At 44.8% G+C, this 15,570-nt stretch overlaps 1 protein-coding gene across 1 annotated transcript in view; it reads left to right on the top strand.

Annotated features, from left to right (window-relative positions):
- The window catches only part of GRID2 (glutamate ionotropic receptor delta type subunit 2), a 1,117,109-nt gene that overhangs the window by 990,900 nt on the left and 110,639 nt on the right, over positions 1 to 15,570 (top strand). Inside the window, exon 14 of the mRNA XM_006111957.4 lies at positions 7,419 to 7,585. Within this exon, the coding sequence (XP_006112019.1) occupies positions 7,419 to 7,585 (167 nt within the window). The remainder of the gene's footprint in view (positions 1 to 7,418; positions 7,586 to 15,570) is intronic.

Raw genomic sequence — 15,570 nt, 5'->3', positions numbered from 1 at the left:
CCATATTGAGTCAAACCAGAGGTCCATCTAGCCCAGTATCCTGTCTTCCAACAATGGCCAATGCCAGACGTCACAGAGGGAGTGAACAGAACAGGTCAAGTGATCTCTCTCTTGTCATCCATTTCTAGTCTCTAAGGGTATGTCTACACTACAATGTTAGTTCGAACTAACGGACGTTAGTTCAAACTAACATTCATAGGCGCTACATTAGCGCTCCACTAGTTCGAATTTGAATCGAACTAGCGGAGCGCTTAGTTCGAACTAGGAAAACCTCATTTTACGAGGATTAAGCCTAGTTCAAATTTACTAGTTCGAATTAAGGGGTGTGTAGCCCCTTAATTCGAACTAGTGGGAGGCTAGTCCTCCCCAGGTTTCCCTGCTGGCCACTCTAGCCAACACCAGGGAAACTCTATTGCCCCCCTCCCGGCCCCGGACCCCTTAAAGGGGCACGGGCTGGCTACGGTGCCCGTGCCAGGTGCAAGCCTGCCAGCACCCAGCCAGCAGACCCTGCACCTGGCACGGCACAGAGCCACCCACCCGATGTCCCCCAGCCCACCCCCTCTTCCCGGGACCAGGCTGGCGGCTCCCGGGAGCTTGCCCGGGACTGCAAGAGGCGGGCACCTTCCTGGGCTAGTGCGGACATCGTGGACCTCGTAGTAGGTCCTTGAAGTAGGAATAAGATCCTCCGGAAAAGGATGCTTTTTCCGGAGGATCGGGGCCAGTGTAGACGCTCTTTTCCGGCTTTTCTAAAAGCCGGAAAAAAGCGGCAGACATTTTTATTTAAATGCCGCGGGGGATATGTAAATCCCCCGCGCATTTCCCTACTACGATGGCTGAAATTAACATGCCCCTTCCGGAAAAGGGGCCAGTGTAGACGAGCCCCTAGTGTTCAAATGTGGTTTAGGATGTCTTTGAACCTGAACGCTGGATCAGCATTTCTTGAACAATTCCGCTGGTAACTCATGAAACAGTTCATGTTAGGGAAGTACTTTTATGGCTTATAGGCTGCAGCAATTAGAGGGTGACAGAATCAAATGCACTTGAGAGATGACAGGTCTGTACTTTCTGTTGTATTTAACCAGTCATGGAGAACATAATCACACACATTTGAGCAAGTCTGAGACTCCATTCAGTTAAGGAAAATGGTGCATTTCAGGATGACAAATTTTTGCTTAGAATAAATTATATCCTGAGAGTATGCATGAGACTGAGGAGATTATGTGGGAAGGGAAACAAAGAAAAACATGAAGCAGAAGTAAGTGCTGTAGATGGTGAAAACATTTACTTATTGGACATATGTGTTCTGCAGTGTAATTTTCTTTGGATGCAGTACTCACAATGGAGTAGTATAGATGGAACTGGTAGCACAGCTTGTTAAGTTTGGCTGACATTTCCCATTATAAGTTCTCGTCTTCAATTATCATAACTTTGCCAAACTTTAATCATTTGGGTAGATATTTTCCATGATCTGGTCTATCTCTAGCAGAAAGGTTTCGGAAAATTTCAGCCAAAATAATTAAGCTGTTGCCATGAGCAAAAGGAGAGAAAAATGCTTTGTTTTGCCTCTGGTAAAAAATTATAATGTTTCCTTTGAAATGCAAGAGTGACCCTTTGCTTTGGAGCAGGGACTTCAAAATTTGGCATGGAGGTAACCTTGTATCAGGGATGAACCTTTTGCCATCTTTGGAAAATCTTACCCACATTTGTCAAGATATAAGCCCTTAAAATCACAGTTTGCATAAGTTACAGAGAAACTTGCTGTAGCTTTACACACTCAATTCCCTGAAAATTCCAGGGCTGAGCAGGACTTTTCCTGCATTTTAAGCTCTGAGCTATTACAGGCCAGGCTAGATCCAGGAATCCAAACTTAAACCAGGGAGTCCTTCTCTCCTGTGCTCTCAATGCCTCTGCTGTTTGACCCAAGCATCTTGGAGGTAGAAGGTTCTTAATACAAATACAGAGAGAGCAAGAGCTGTGTGGGCTGGGGCAGGGAGAGTAGATTGGGACAAGGAGGTGGCATGGAGAGAGATAATGGGAGTGCTTGTTGGTGGGGGAAGGGAAATGGGGTGTTGGGGACTGACTGGTCAGTGAGACTGAGAGTTGGGGTGGGGGAGACTGGGGCTGGTTGGGCAAGCAGATTGGGACTGGGAACCAGTCAGGCAAGAGGAAGAAAGTATGTGGGATGAGGAAGACAGATTGACAGAGGAAGTGTGATGTGAAGGTGCTGAGTCTGGGTGCCCACAACAGACTAAATCACATGCCAGGGCTGGAGCACCCATGAGGAAAAATGAGTAGGGAGTTGAACACTCTCTGGCAGCCAAATTCCTCCCCCACTTCTCTCCCCCCTAGCACCTAGCACCCGCTGTTGGCCCCATACTTACCAACTCCTCCCTGTCCTCTCAGCATTTCCAGAGCACCAGACAGCTTATCTGTGACAGTCAGGAAGCTACAGGAGGGAGGGGGAAGAGTGGGTATGCTTGGGAGAAGAGATGAGATAGGAGCAGAGGCTGTTGGGAAGGGTTGAATGTGGGGGCAGGGTAGAAAAGGGATAGGACTTGGGGGAAGGGGTGGAATGGGGTGCGACCTGAGGCAGAGGGGGATGTCAAGTGCCACTGGCTAGAGCCATAGTTGGCACCTATGGGAGATACAGAGATTGGGATGAGGCATTTAGGCAGGCAGATTGGAACCAGGAGCCAGTGGGGGACTGTGAACATAAATGAAGTTGGGAGCGGTATCAGACAAGGAGCTGGAGCAGGAGATCTGGACAAGGAGATTGAGGGGGATAAAGAACTAAGAGGAAGGGGAAACTGATTTTGGTTGGGCAAAGAGACTGGGAATGAGGAAGAATGAGTGAGAGTAGGCAGAAGGGCACTGGGAAGAAGAGTGCAGAGGGGCAAGGAGACTGGAAATGGAATCAAGCCTGAAGAGCAGACTGGGACTAGCTAGGTGAGGAAACTGGGAAAAAATCCAGGGATGGAGAAGAGTCAGGCTGTGAAAGGACCAAGCTGGAGGGGCTGAGACAGAATCAGTGAAGCTTGGGAATATGGGGAGAAGAATCTGTGTCCACTAGAGCTGTGCTGGACTATCACAACCCAGAGACTTATAAAAAAAGTTCCAAGACCTGATAAGGGAGAAACCCCTCCTCTCCCCAGGAGTCTATCAGAGGCTTGGGGTGGAGGCGCTGAGCTAAGATTCCAAATGCTAAGGCCAAATGTTAACAGCTTGGGAACCACCTCATGACAACTGGGGGAAGGGGTGGTAAGCCAAGTGACTCCCCAAACACACAGTCCCTCCATGGCCCATAGGGGTCAGAGTAAGGGGCAGGAGGGATTTGGGGTCCTGGAGATGAATTGGGTGACATGGGATGGGCCAGGAGACATGGGATGTAGTGAGGCAGCAAATGGTGGTTTGAGGGTTGCTGGGGAATGAACTGAAAGGTGGGAGAATGAAATGGGAGAGGAAAAGGATATATAAGGGCAGAGTGGTTGGGGAGTGACAAGCTGATAACTCCTCAAAAACATACAGTCCTTCTCTTGACCCATAGGAAGGGACTTGGGATCTTTGGGCTATGTGGGAAGGCTAGGGACAGAAGTTGGAGGCAGAAGGGGCTGTGGGTAGTAGTGGGGGAAGATCAGAGTGGTATATGACAGAGGGGAAGTTGCACAGCTTTCAGGTAGGGGGTACATCAAGGGGCCCAGACTGGGGAACAGCGTGGGGGAGATGGAAACCAGGGTGTCACCCGACTACAGGGCAGAGGATATGTCAGGGAGCTAGTATTTGGTGGGGAAGGTAACACCAACCACACCTCGTCTCTTCTCCTGCCAGGCTGGCTGGGTTTGGCTCCCTGCATTGACCTGATGGTGGGGCTGTCCATGCCAAATGTATGAGAGTAGTGTTGTGACTTGGTGCATGGGGTTGCAATGCCACTCACTCATATTTGGCCAGGCTGGCCCCTGCCATCATAATGTAAGAACAGCTGGGCCTAATCTTAGCAGCACTGTGACCCTGTGTGCCAGGTTGCCATCACTGGAGAAGGATGCTGAGCACTGCCAGCTCTCTGATCCTCTGATTATTCAAGTGTCCCAGTTTTCAGTAATCTCTTCCAGACCCTGGAATGGAACCCAGAATGTCTGAATTTCATCATTCCTCTGCTGTAAGCAAATAGCTATGAAACCCCCTGCCAAAGTATTTTTCTCATCTTCCTGAGCACTGATTTACATAGAGGATGATAACAGCTTATTGCTACCCGTTACTCCTTTAGCTCTTAGTGGCAAAGGTCATATCTTTAGGTTCCAACACTGCTATGAACTGTGTGGGTGTCAGTATGGTGCCACATGACGGAATTTATGGAGCTGGGTTCTGTTTGCTTTTTTTAAAACTGGGGACCTTGCATTATCATGGTTTTTGTGTGTAATTTAATGTAAGAAGTTGCTATACTGGTAGATATGAGAAGATGTATTCTCTCCTTATAGGGCTAATATTTGTGTTTAGATACTATAGCCTTTTTTTACATCCCAAAATGGTGGCAGTCTAATTTAAATTTAAAGGGTGGGCTTTTTTTCTATTTTAATTAAGCAAGTTCAAACCCTCTTATTTTGGTCTAAATTGTTTCAGATTAGTTAAAGCTTTTTCTAATTTACTTCGGTAAACCAAAATAAACATGTTATAATCCAAAATAAGAGAATCCACACAGCTTTAAGTTCATCTGCTGCTGAGTTCTTGTGTAGAAAAGCACTAGATCAGTTCATGGTATGGATCCAGCTGAAGAGTGGGGCAGAATGTATGTTCCTCCCCAGGTAAAGTTAATTATATTATATGTGCCGGTTCCATTCACTCTTTGGACAAGTGGGTTACTTAGTATTTATAGTGCTGCTGGTGAGAAGAATGATGTGTACTGTCAGATTAAACAAAGATTTTTGTGTCTGAATGGCAAATACAATTGCAGATTCAGTCACAATTCTGGTGATTCCCCGTCACATAGCCAACAAAAGCTTATAAAGTAACACCAGAAACACCAGGACTAGTCAAGGATACTTCTGGTATCCTTGAAGATAAAATAATCGTCAGAAACAAAATCATGTAATAGTTTGGCAAAAACTTTGGCCAAGAAAGGTGTATTAACACAGCTGCAGTAATTAGTAAAATAGGTTGCATGAACTGCCCATATAAGTTTTGCCTACAACCTAGAAGTTGTAATAGTAGGATGGGCAAGGCATATAATTTTTCATTAATCTAACACAAGGAAGAAATATTTCCATTAATGTGGTCTAAGCGAAGCTTTCATTGGTATGGTATTATAATATATCAGTCAAGGTCAGTCTTCATAATGAAACACAAAACTGCTACAGGTTTTTTGAAATGCAGGGAAAATATATCTTTAGAGCAATGCTTCTCTTTAAAAGAGTCTTGTAGTCAGGGTCACTGAAGCAAATTTTCTATCTAGATATTTATCTGATTCTAATCACCACAGCTTCTGAGCACCTCACCTCGGATATTAATAAATTTATTGTCATTAGGCAGGGAACTCTATTCCCATTTTACAGATATGGAATTAAGACAGAGATAAATAGATTTTTAAAAGTGCTCAGAACCCAGCTGCTCCCTTTGAGCACTTCTGAAAATCTGGCCACTTCATGTTAGTAACCAAATAAGAGAAATGTGTGTGTGTTTTTTTTAAAATCTGTTACCAAGTGTCATATCCAAGGTCATACATAGAAATTGTGGCAGAGCTGAAAACCTATGACAGATCTCTTCAGTTTCAGTCCTTTGCTTTCACCATAAAATTATCTTTTCATTAGGACCAGAGAGATAGTCAAAAGTGTGAAGGGAGTAAAAGAAGCAATGCACTGATTTTCTCATACATCTACACAGTGTGAATGTAGCACAAGTGACTGAAGTCCTCCAGTTATATACTAAACAGAAATAGTGCAAGTTTTTTCCAACTTCTCCACCAGCATTCCTTATCCCTGAGGGAAAATTATTTTCAATTCACAATTAATTCTTAGCATCTCTGCTGTGTCCACAAACAAAAGTACCAACCAACATCAATTGTAGCTGAGGGGTCTGGGATATGGATACTTATCTTTTGGGAACTGGACTGAAACCTCACATTTTTTTAATCAAACAGCCTTCAGATGTTGTAATCAGGGTCCCAATGCAAGCCAACTGAGGTCACCAAATTAGGGTGAACTGCAAAAAATGGGGCAGCCAATACACAATGCTGGTGGTTATTTCGATACTTCTTAGATTTACCAACCTAGCACACCGCAAATTCTATAATACCTCACTGTTTAGGCAGAAACCAACAACATAGTTCCCTTAAAGCAACCCTGCCTTAGGTTTCCACTGGATACATAAGTAAAATATGATTATGATTATTGACTATCTATTCATCATATAAGACAGTTCTACCAATCCTAAAGGATAGGACACGCTACCCGAAAGGTTAATTAATATTTTAGATCTTACCAAAATTCCTACTTATAGCCAATTCTTATTAACTAAACTAAAATTGATTAGGAACCAAAAGGGAGAGAGTATTGGTTAACAGATCAGTATACAAACAGACATGAGCAAAATTTCTGAGATTCAGATTAATAGCAGGAATGGTGAGGTTTGTAGTTACAAAGAGTTCTTATAAAAATAATCCATAAATTATAATCTGATGTTTGTACTCTGGGTGAAACAAGGGAGGCCTGGAGCTTACTGTCTTGTGGCTCAAACTTCCCCTGATGAAATTTAAGCAGATCTGACATAAAAAGGATCAGGATCATTTCCAGGCCAGTGTCCTTAGACCAGGAGTGGGCCTGTGGGCTGGATCCAGTCCACAGGGTTAATAACCCTGTGGGCCCCACCTCTATTGTTCACCTGCACCTCTGCAGGCATCAGACAATTGCAGCTCTCACTGGCCGTGGATCATCGTTCGCGGCCCATGTGAGCGGGAAGAAGCAGTGTCCCAGACCTTACCTCTTCCTGCTGCTCCCATTGGCCGCGAACAGTGATCTGCGGCCAGCAAGAACTGCAGTTGACTGATAGTGGCTTCTTCAGATGGGTTGTGCCCGCAAAAGCTCATGATACTATATCCACATTTTGTATTAGTCTCTAAGGTGCTGCAGCACTATTCGTTATTTTTTTAAAAAAAATCAGTTACAGACTAACACGGCTACCCCTCTGAAACTTTTGAACATGCAAGTCTCTACAGGTTGACTCTGGGTTTCTTAGCCTGCAGGATACTTAACCCTTTCTGGCCATGTATCATATCTGGTATACATTTTATTGCAATTATATAACAATGGTAGCAACAATGGTTTGTATGGACACATTTTAATCAAATGACAGCACAGATGACATTTTTTGGCCACAATTGCCTTGTTTTGGAGTTGACAAGTTGCAACTTTAACTTTTTCTATTTGCTGCAGGTGAAGTATGGGAACTATGCTTTTGTGTGGGATGCAGCAGTACTGGAATATGTGGCCATCAATGACCCAGACTGCTCCTTTTACACCGTTGGGAACACTGTCGCAGACAGGGGCTATGGAATTGCACTTCAGCACGGCAGTCCCTACAGAGATGTCTTCTCACAAAGGTAAGATTCAGGAGAGGATGGAATAGGAATTAAGGGAAGATATTTTTCGGCTCTGGAACCATTTCTAGTTGCATATTCGTTTGTGGGAGAACTTGTGGCTGTTGCTGTCCACTCCTGGATTTTGTACACATGCATTCACTTACTTGAGAATGTGCATAAAAACAGCAGGAAAATGCCCCATTTTTCAAAAAGAAAGGAATGAAAAAACACACTGGTGACACCTGACCTCATATCATCAAACACGCCATTGAAGCAGGTAACTACCAATTGCATATTCTGGCATTTTTGTATGCTCAGGTTTATTATTCATTTCCCTAGCAGACCCATTAAAATACTTAGTTTTACTTGATTGCTTTCACTCTCCCAAGAAACATCATGGAGTTGCATTGAACTTTACTGGAAGGGAAATGCAAAAAACATTTGTGATACCTATGGTCTGTGGATGCCAAGGCCCCACACTCAGTGCTTTTGTGATTAAGAACCTCCCTCCAAAAAGATACAAGCCTTTTCTAAGGAGAGACAATAGTTCAGAGCTTTTTCTCCAGCTAAATCAACTTTTTGGAGTTGCAAAAGTCTCTAGTGAGATTTCTGGTATCTCTTGCTTTTAGTCAGATCAGCAATATCAACAGAATTCTTTACCGTGCTTTCTCAGCATTCAGTATTAATTCAAAATCCCACTTGCATAGGAAATGGAAAAAATACCCAATAACGAAAAAACATACATTCACACACTACAGGAAAGCTTTATTTTGTATTCAGTTTGAATTTTGGATAAAGGTCTGGGTGAATTATGTAGTTCCTATTTATTCCAAACCTTTTCTCTCTATTGCTAAGTATTTGTGCTTAAAGCAAGTAACAGACTTTCTCATTTGCTTTGTTGGAATTTCTTGTGTGTGGTGGTCATAATGAATATCCTTACTTATGGCATATCAATATGTTTTATTGTGACTTGTGTCCCTTTTATTCACTTTCTGTGAAAATTCAGATACCGGCACAGGTATCTGCAGAAAGCAAATTTCACAATTATAATCTTGAATATTGACAGGATTGAATTTTAAATTCTCCTGCCAGCAATGTTTGTGTCTTCATCATCATAGGGAAAAGAAACAACCAGAAATAATGCTATGTGACATATCTGATCTGTTACAACTAAGCAGCACAGCTTGATTTTTAAATATTTCTATTCACTCAGTAGAATGAAATACTCAGAAAGATAGCCATTGAATTCCTTCATAAAATACATGCATTCAAGGAAATCATTATCTTCTCACAGATACTCTGCGCAGAATGGGACTAAATTCACTGAATATATTACTGATTGGGGGTTGTTTGTGTGGCTTTTGTGCTTTAGGATAAACTTTAAAAAAAATCTAAAAGTTTTCAGAAGTGATGAAGTTAAATGCACTGAGTTATAGAAATATATATACACACATTGTAGGGAGTCATTTGTCAAAAACACTGAAACGCTCAATTAATATGACTATGAACACACAGCAGAAAATATCTAGGGCTGTAGTATTGTTTGCTTGATATACAGTATGCAAAATAAGCAAGTAAAAATCCTTTTTATAACTTTTCTAAGGAAAGTTCCCAGTCCTATATGCTCTGGAACAGCAACACTTAGGGCATGCCTACACAGCAGGGCAAAAGCGAAATAAGCTATGCTACTTGAGCTACATCAGTCGCGTTGCTTAAGTCGAAATAGCTTATTTCAGCTTTGGCACTGTCTACACAGCAGGAAGTGTGAGTTAGAACACTCTTCTTCCAACTTCCCTTACTCCTCATAAAACTAGGGTTACAGGAGTCAGAGAACGAAGTCCTCCAGCACGACATTATTTTGACATTATATCGAAATAACTGCTTGTAGTGTAGATGCAGACTGTGTTATTTCGGAATAATGTCAGTTATTCCGCAGTAACACTGCTGTGTAGACATAGCCATAGAGATGAGAATGACATGATGAGTTACATTCATGGTATTAAGTCACCTTGTTTTTAGCATGATCCACATGGGTTTGATTTTTAAGAAATGGAGACTAAGAGGAGCTGTAAACCAAAGATGAAATCCTGGCCCATCTGACATTATTAGGAATGTTGCCATTGACTGTAGTAGGGCCAGCGTTTTCACCCGAGCCCCTTTACATTCATGTTTTCATATCTTCACGTGAAGAGTGATATATATGTACAAAATATTAATATGTTATTGTCATTATTTTATTAATGGTAACTGTAATTGTGTTATTGATACAATAATAGCATCCTGAAGTTATATTAGCAGGGATATATTATGCAAAGCATATTAGTACCCAGGATATTAGACATGGTCATCACTAGAGTTAAGAAGAACTTACCCTGTGATAGAGTACTGAACAAGCAGGGAGGTTGGGTTATTCCTCTTCTGAAGCATTGACATTGGCTATACAGGCAGTCCCCGGGTTACGTACAAGATAGGGACTGTAGGTTTGTTCTTAAGTTGAATCTGTATGTAAGTGGGAACTGGCATCAGCTGTTGCTGAAACTGATCAGTTTCAACAGCTGCTGAATCTGGACACCAGTTCCACTTACATACAGATTCAAGGTAACAACACCAGGCGTCCCCAAGTCAGCTGCTGCTGAAACTGATCAGCAGCTGATTCCAGGAAGCCCAGGGCAGAGCAACTCTGCCTCGGGCTTCCTGTAGTCAGCCGCTGGTCAGTTTCAGCAGCGGCTGACTTTGGGACGCCTGGGGCAGAGCAGCTCGGGTGCTGCTGGCTTGGTCCAGTAGCGCGGCCACTCCTCGGAGCTTCTGGACCAACCCAGCAGCACCCCAGCTGCTCTGCCCCAGGCATCCTGATTCAGCTGCTGATCAGTTTCAGCCACTGCTGAAACTGATCAGCAGCTGAATCAGGATGCCTGGGGCAGAGCAGCTGGGGTGCTGCCGGGTTGGTCCAGTAGCGCCAAGGAGCGGTGCTGCGGGACCAACCAGCAGTGCCCCACCTGCTCTACCACAGGCCCCCGGCTTTGCTCCACGTCTCCCTGGTCTGCTGGGGGGGGCACTAGCTGCGTCCCCCACCCCCAGCAGACCAGGGAGACGTGGACCAAAGCTGCGGAGGACCCGGGCCGAACCGTGGCGCTTCCAGATCAGCGCCACGGTCCGGCCCGGGTCCTCCGCGGCTTTGCTCAGCGTCTCCCTGGTCTGCAGACCAGGGAGACGCTGAGCAAAGCCACGGAGGACCCGGGCGGACCCGCAGCTTCCAGATCAGCTGAAAGCGCTGCGGGTCCGGCCCGGGTCCTCTGCCGCTCTGCTCAGCGTCTCCCTGGTCTGCAGACCAGGGAGACGCTGAACAAAGCGGCAGAGCACCCGGCTGGACCGGCGCCGCTTCCAGATCAGCTGGAAGCGGCGTGGGTCCGGCCCCGGCTGCTCCGCCACTTTGTTCAGCGTCTCCCTGGTCTGCAGACCAGGGAGACGCTGAACAAAGCGGCGGAGCACCCGGCAGGACCCGCGCTGCTTCCAGCTGATCTGGAAGCAGCCGCGGGTCCAGCCCCCGGTGCTCCTCCGCTTTGCTCCCGTCTCCCTGGTCTGCTGGCTCTGCCAGCAGACCAGGGAGACGGGGAGCAGCTTTTCTCGCCCCGGAGAAGGCGGGCGGCGGGACCAGGCGTCCCGCTGCTCTAGTTCTCCGGGGCAAGAAATCCCCGTTCGTAACTGCGGATCTGACGTAAGTCGGATCTGCGTAACTCGGGGACTGCCTGTACAGGTCTCACTGTTGTAAGTACAATACAGGGTTATTTTGTCACAGAATCACAACATTTCAATGTATTATATTTTGAAGTCTGGAGAGTCTGAACTGGTATTATGCAATTTTAGCACTAATGAACAAAGAACTGATTATCTCACCAGGACTGATGACTGATCAGAAGCGACATGACCCCATGTGCTAGGTGGGCCATGATGTGCCTACAGGGGCAATGTTAGTAAGGAATTTGGAGAGTTTGATTACATGTGTGCTCTAAAGAACATATATGAACTTCCTTTTTCAATGACTTTATTTCTCTATTATCAGACTCTGTGAGGGTATGTCTACACTTGCAACCTAATTCGAACTAGGGCTGCAAATGTAGGCATTCGGAATTGCAAATCAAGCCTGGGATTTAAATATCCTGAGCTTGATTTGCATGTTCCCGGCCGGGTGCCATTTTTTAAATTTACAAGCCCGGACTAGCTGCCCACATCTACACACGGCAGGGAAACGGGCGTTCAAAATAAAACCCTATTTCGAACTACCTGTTAAACCTCATTGCAGGAGGAATAACAGGTAGTTTGAAATAGGGCTTTATTTAATAAAATTAAATTAAAATAACACCGGTGAAAGTTTATGCATAGACCAGGTTTAGCAGAGGATACAGTAATTAAATACACATTCTGAAACTTTGTGTATGCAGTAGCCTCTTAAGCTAGTTTTTTAACTAATAGTTTTTTAAAAAAGCATAAGGGTTTCTTTCAAAAATGTGCAGATTTAAGAATTTAAAAAAGAATGAAAAAAACCTCTTGACTTTCAGCACAGTGTACAGATTTCAAACAGTAAATGAGAAAAGTAGTTCTGTTTTAACTGCAATATCAGAATGCCTTCAAATAAGCTTTTTGTGGGTATTTATTAAAATAAAGGGGTAAAAAATTTGAAGCTTTGTAAAAAAAAAAGAAAGCAGATGGTCTTTGAATCTCTCTCTCTATATAAAGACTATTCTAAGCTGAAACTGAGGCTATGTCTAGACTGCAGGCTTCTTTCCAAAGAAACTTTTCCAGACGAGATCTTCCAAAAAAACTTCTTCCGAAAGAGAGCGTCCACACTGCAAAAGCTCATCAAAAAAGCGATCTGCTTTTTTGAAATATAGCATTCCCACTGAATGGATGTTATCTTACATGTAAGCTGTGATTACTATGGACAGAGTGGCCACCAGGGCACCTGTGCTTTTTCCTCTTTCCTCTCCTTTCGAAAGAACTCCCTCTACCCCACCCACACATGCCTTTTTCCAAAAGAGTTCTTTCAGAAAAAAAACTTCTTCCTCATAAAATGAGGATTACCAATGTTGGAAAATCCCCTTTGTTCTTTAGATTTTCTTTTGGAAGAATGTGGACGTAATTGAAGTTTCTTCGGAAAAACGAAAAACTCTGTAGCGTAGACATACCCAAAGATATGAACAGTAAGGTTTCTGAATACTGCATACATGGTTTTTAACCGTATTCACATGTGAAGGGGACCACTTGGATCTCAGATATACAGACAGTGATCAAAATGATTTATTTAACCTCGGAAACCAATTGCTTCCACTCCATCTAGAATTCAGAGGCAATGTAATTGTGTAAAAATAATAGCAAAATCTAGGAAATATTTGAGTAATGGAGTTTTCATCTTCTCTCAATAGCTTCAGAATCATTTGACAGATTTTTATAAATATACCCGTTCTTGTCATTAGACAACAAATCAATATGCAGGGGTAGGTCAGAATACCACATTTTATGCGATTAACAGATGAACTTCTGTGCACTAGCAACCCCGTGGGCAGCACACTAGAATTACTTTTCTTTTTAAAGTAATGACAGGGGCTTTCATTTCGGGAAACACTGAATGCTACAAGAAAAGTTCCAAGAGAATGTGTTTCTTGGTTCAGTTGGAACTGTGTGCTGACATTCAATGTGACACCTATTAAGAACTCTCTTCATTCTTGAGCCTTAAATCCTCCATTGCGCTCCTGGGAGATATAAAAATAATTGCAAAATTCTATCAGGATATCATAGAGTTTTGTATTTCCCACAGTGCTACAGCAGTTGCTCAATTCTGAGCATGCGGTATCTATTGTAGGTCAAGAATAAGGGGACAGAAAAGATTTCTGACCTCATTCACATCTCCACTTTTTCTTGAATTCTGTTGGTAGAGAGAGAAAAGGTAAATTTTATAAACTGCAGAAGCTAATGGCCTGATTTTCACTGAGGTAACTGGGATCTGTCGGTGCTCAGTACCTCTGAAAATCAGGTGTTAGAGGGCTTTCCCTTTATCCCCTCCTCTGGTTCTTGTCACGCAGAGAAAGTGGAAGACCAGAAGTCTGAAGTGCAGGCAATGCAATGTTTATCGGGGTTAGTTCCAACCAAGCATGCCTATAGCTCTACAGGCAGCAGAGTCTTTTCCCCAGTGTTCCATTCACAGCACTGACAACATGGAGAGTTTACCTCATATCCACCTTCCCAGCTCTAATGCTGCAGAGCCTTATCTGTGTCCATTTCCCCATTCTCACCGCCTCCTTCTTACCAGGCCCAAATATGCCTGCAGCGCACGCCCCTACTTACTGACTTGGGGTCATATTCTATATTGGTGGGTGTGACGGGGCACCGATGCCCCGCACTCCGAGCCGCCTGGCATCGGCCATGTACACGGTGCGGGGAGCCGGGTACACAGCGTGCGCGGGGTGTTCACATGCCACGAGCCAGCTCCACCACCCCAAGACCGCGGGAACTGTGAGCCGCGGCCATAGCATGGCTGCACCAGAAGTAACGGAGGGAAAGAGGGCGGGGCCTGGTGAATGGCAAAGGGATGATGTTAGGGGGGTATGGGAGCGTCAGGACAGAGGGCGGGCTATTTAAAATGGGAGAAACAGTTGGGTAAGGGGGGAAGGAAGGACACGGGGCATGAAGGAAGGACACTGGGGAGGGAGTCTTACGACCGGCGGAAGTACCACCGAAGGAAGGGGTGAATGGGCGGACTGTCGCTGGGAGAAAATGGAGAGAGGAAGCAGTCTAGGGTGGGGTGTGTGATTATAGCCTGCGGGCTGGCGTGTTTCGGCAGGAAGCCCCACCAGCTGGGGCCCATGAGTGAGGGTGGGTCCAGGCCTCCCTCTCCCTGCCACCAAAGGCGGGAGCACTGTATCAATTGACATCTCGGCAGGAGTAGTACAAACTGCTACGAGAGTCGGTAGGGTGTTGCAAACAAGATGTGAGCCGGACTCGGGGACTCACAAATCAAGACTAAAGGAAGGGTGGGGGGGAGAATAAACGCACTTGTTAACAATGGGTCATGAGTCTGGGGTCTTCATCCCTTTTCTTTTGTATCCCATGAGAGGAGTAAAGGTTGAGATAGTGCTCTGGCCAAGCCCAGACTTTTCTTTGGCTTTTAATGTTTCTTATGTCTTCCCCATCCCGGCTACCACGCCTAACTGGTTGCTTGACCTAGGCTTCGGAGAAGAGCCAGGCAACCTTCCAGTGTATCCTCATAGATTAGACCCCCATCAGATGCTGTGATACTTTAGCTGTGTTCTTTTTCTTATCTCTTTCTAGTGGAAGTGCTGAGCCCCTCACCCTTCTCCACCCCACTCCTAGCAAAGCTCCAGCACACAAGGTTGGTAGTCAGGACCTTGGGCATGAGTCTGGCAGCAGAGGCCCCCAAAGTATGGGGCTCAAACTGGGACCCCAGCACGAGAGGCCAGCAGCAGAGCCCTTGTCACATGGGACTGGCACAGAGGCCCAAGGCACACCAGGGTCAAACCAGGACCCCAGCGTATTGGGGCAGTTCTCATGCCTATTAAGGATGCTAAAATGCGATTGGTTGGCTAATCGTATAGTTGATACAATTTGTAAGGGCTATACAATGAGCTGATAAGCACCTCCTCAGAGCCACAGTGGGCAGTCCTGAGCAGTCCTGGCTCCGCTAGATGCAGAGCCCTTGGAACTGTGGCTCTGCATTTCACATGTATTAAGAGCTGCTGTAGTGAGGTTGCAATAATTGCATGAGGAGAACTGAGGAGAAATCATTGGCACATGGAGCTTCAGCATTGCTTCTTTGGAAACTTAACATACAGCTCACAATAAATGATGAAAAGTCATGATGAGTTAGTGGGTCAGGAGGTGAACTCGTTCCCTTCTTTTTACAATTATAAGCAAAAGAAATGGAGACTGGCAATGATTTTCGTGGTGCCATCTTCAAATATTTGCATCATGTACCTCATTCATATTACTTTCAA

The sequence above is a fragment of the Pelodiscus sinensis genome, chromosome 4 (genome assembly GCF_052426305.1).
Source record: "Pelodiscus sinensis isolate ZL-2025 chromosome 4, ASM5242630v1, whole genome shotgun sequence".
Lineage (NCBI taxonomy): Eukaryota > Metazoa > Chordata > Testudines > Trionychidae > Pelodiscus > Pelodiscus sinensis.
This window is presented reverse-complemented; position numbering and strand designations above follow the sequence as displayed.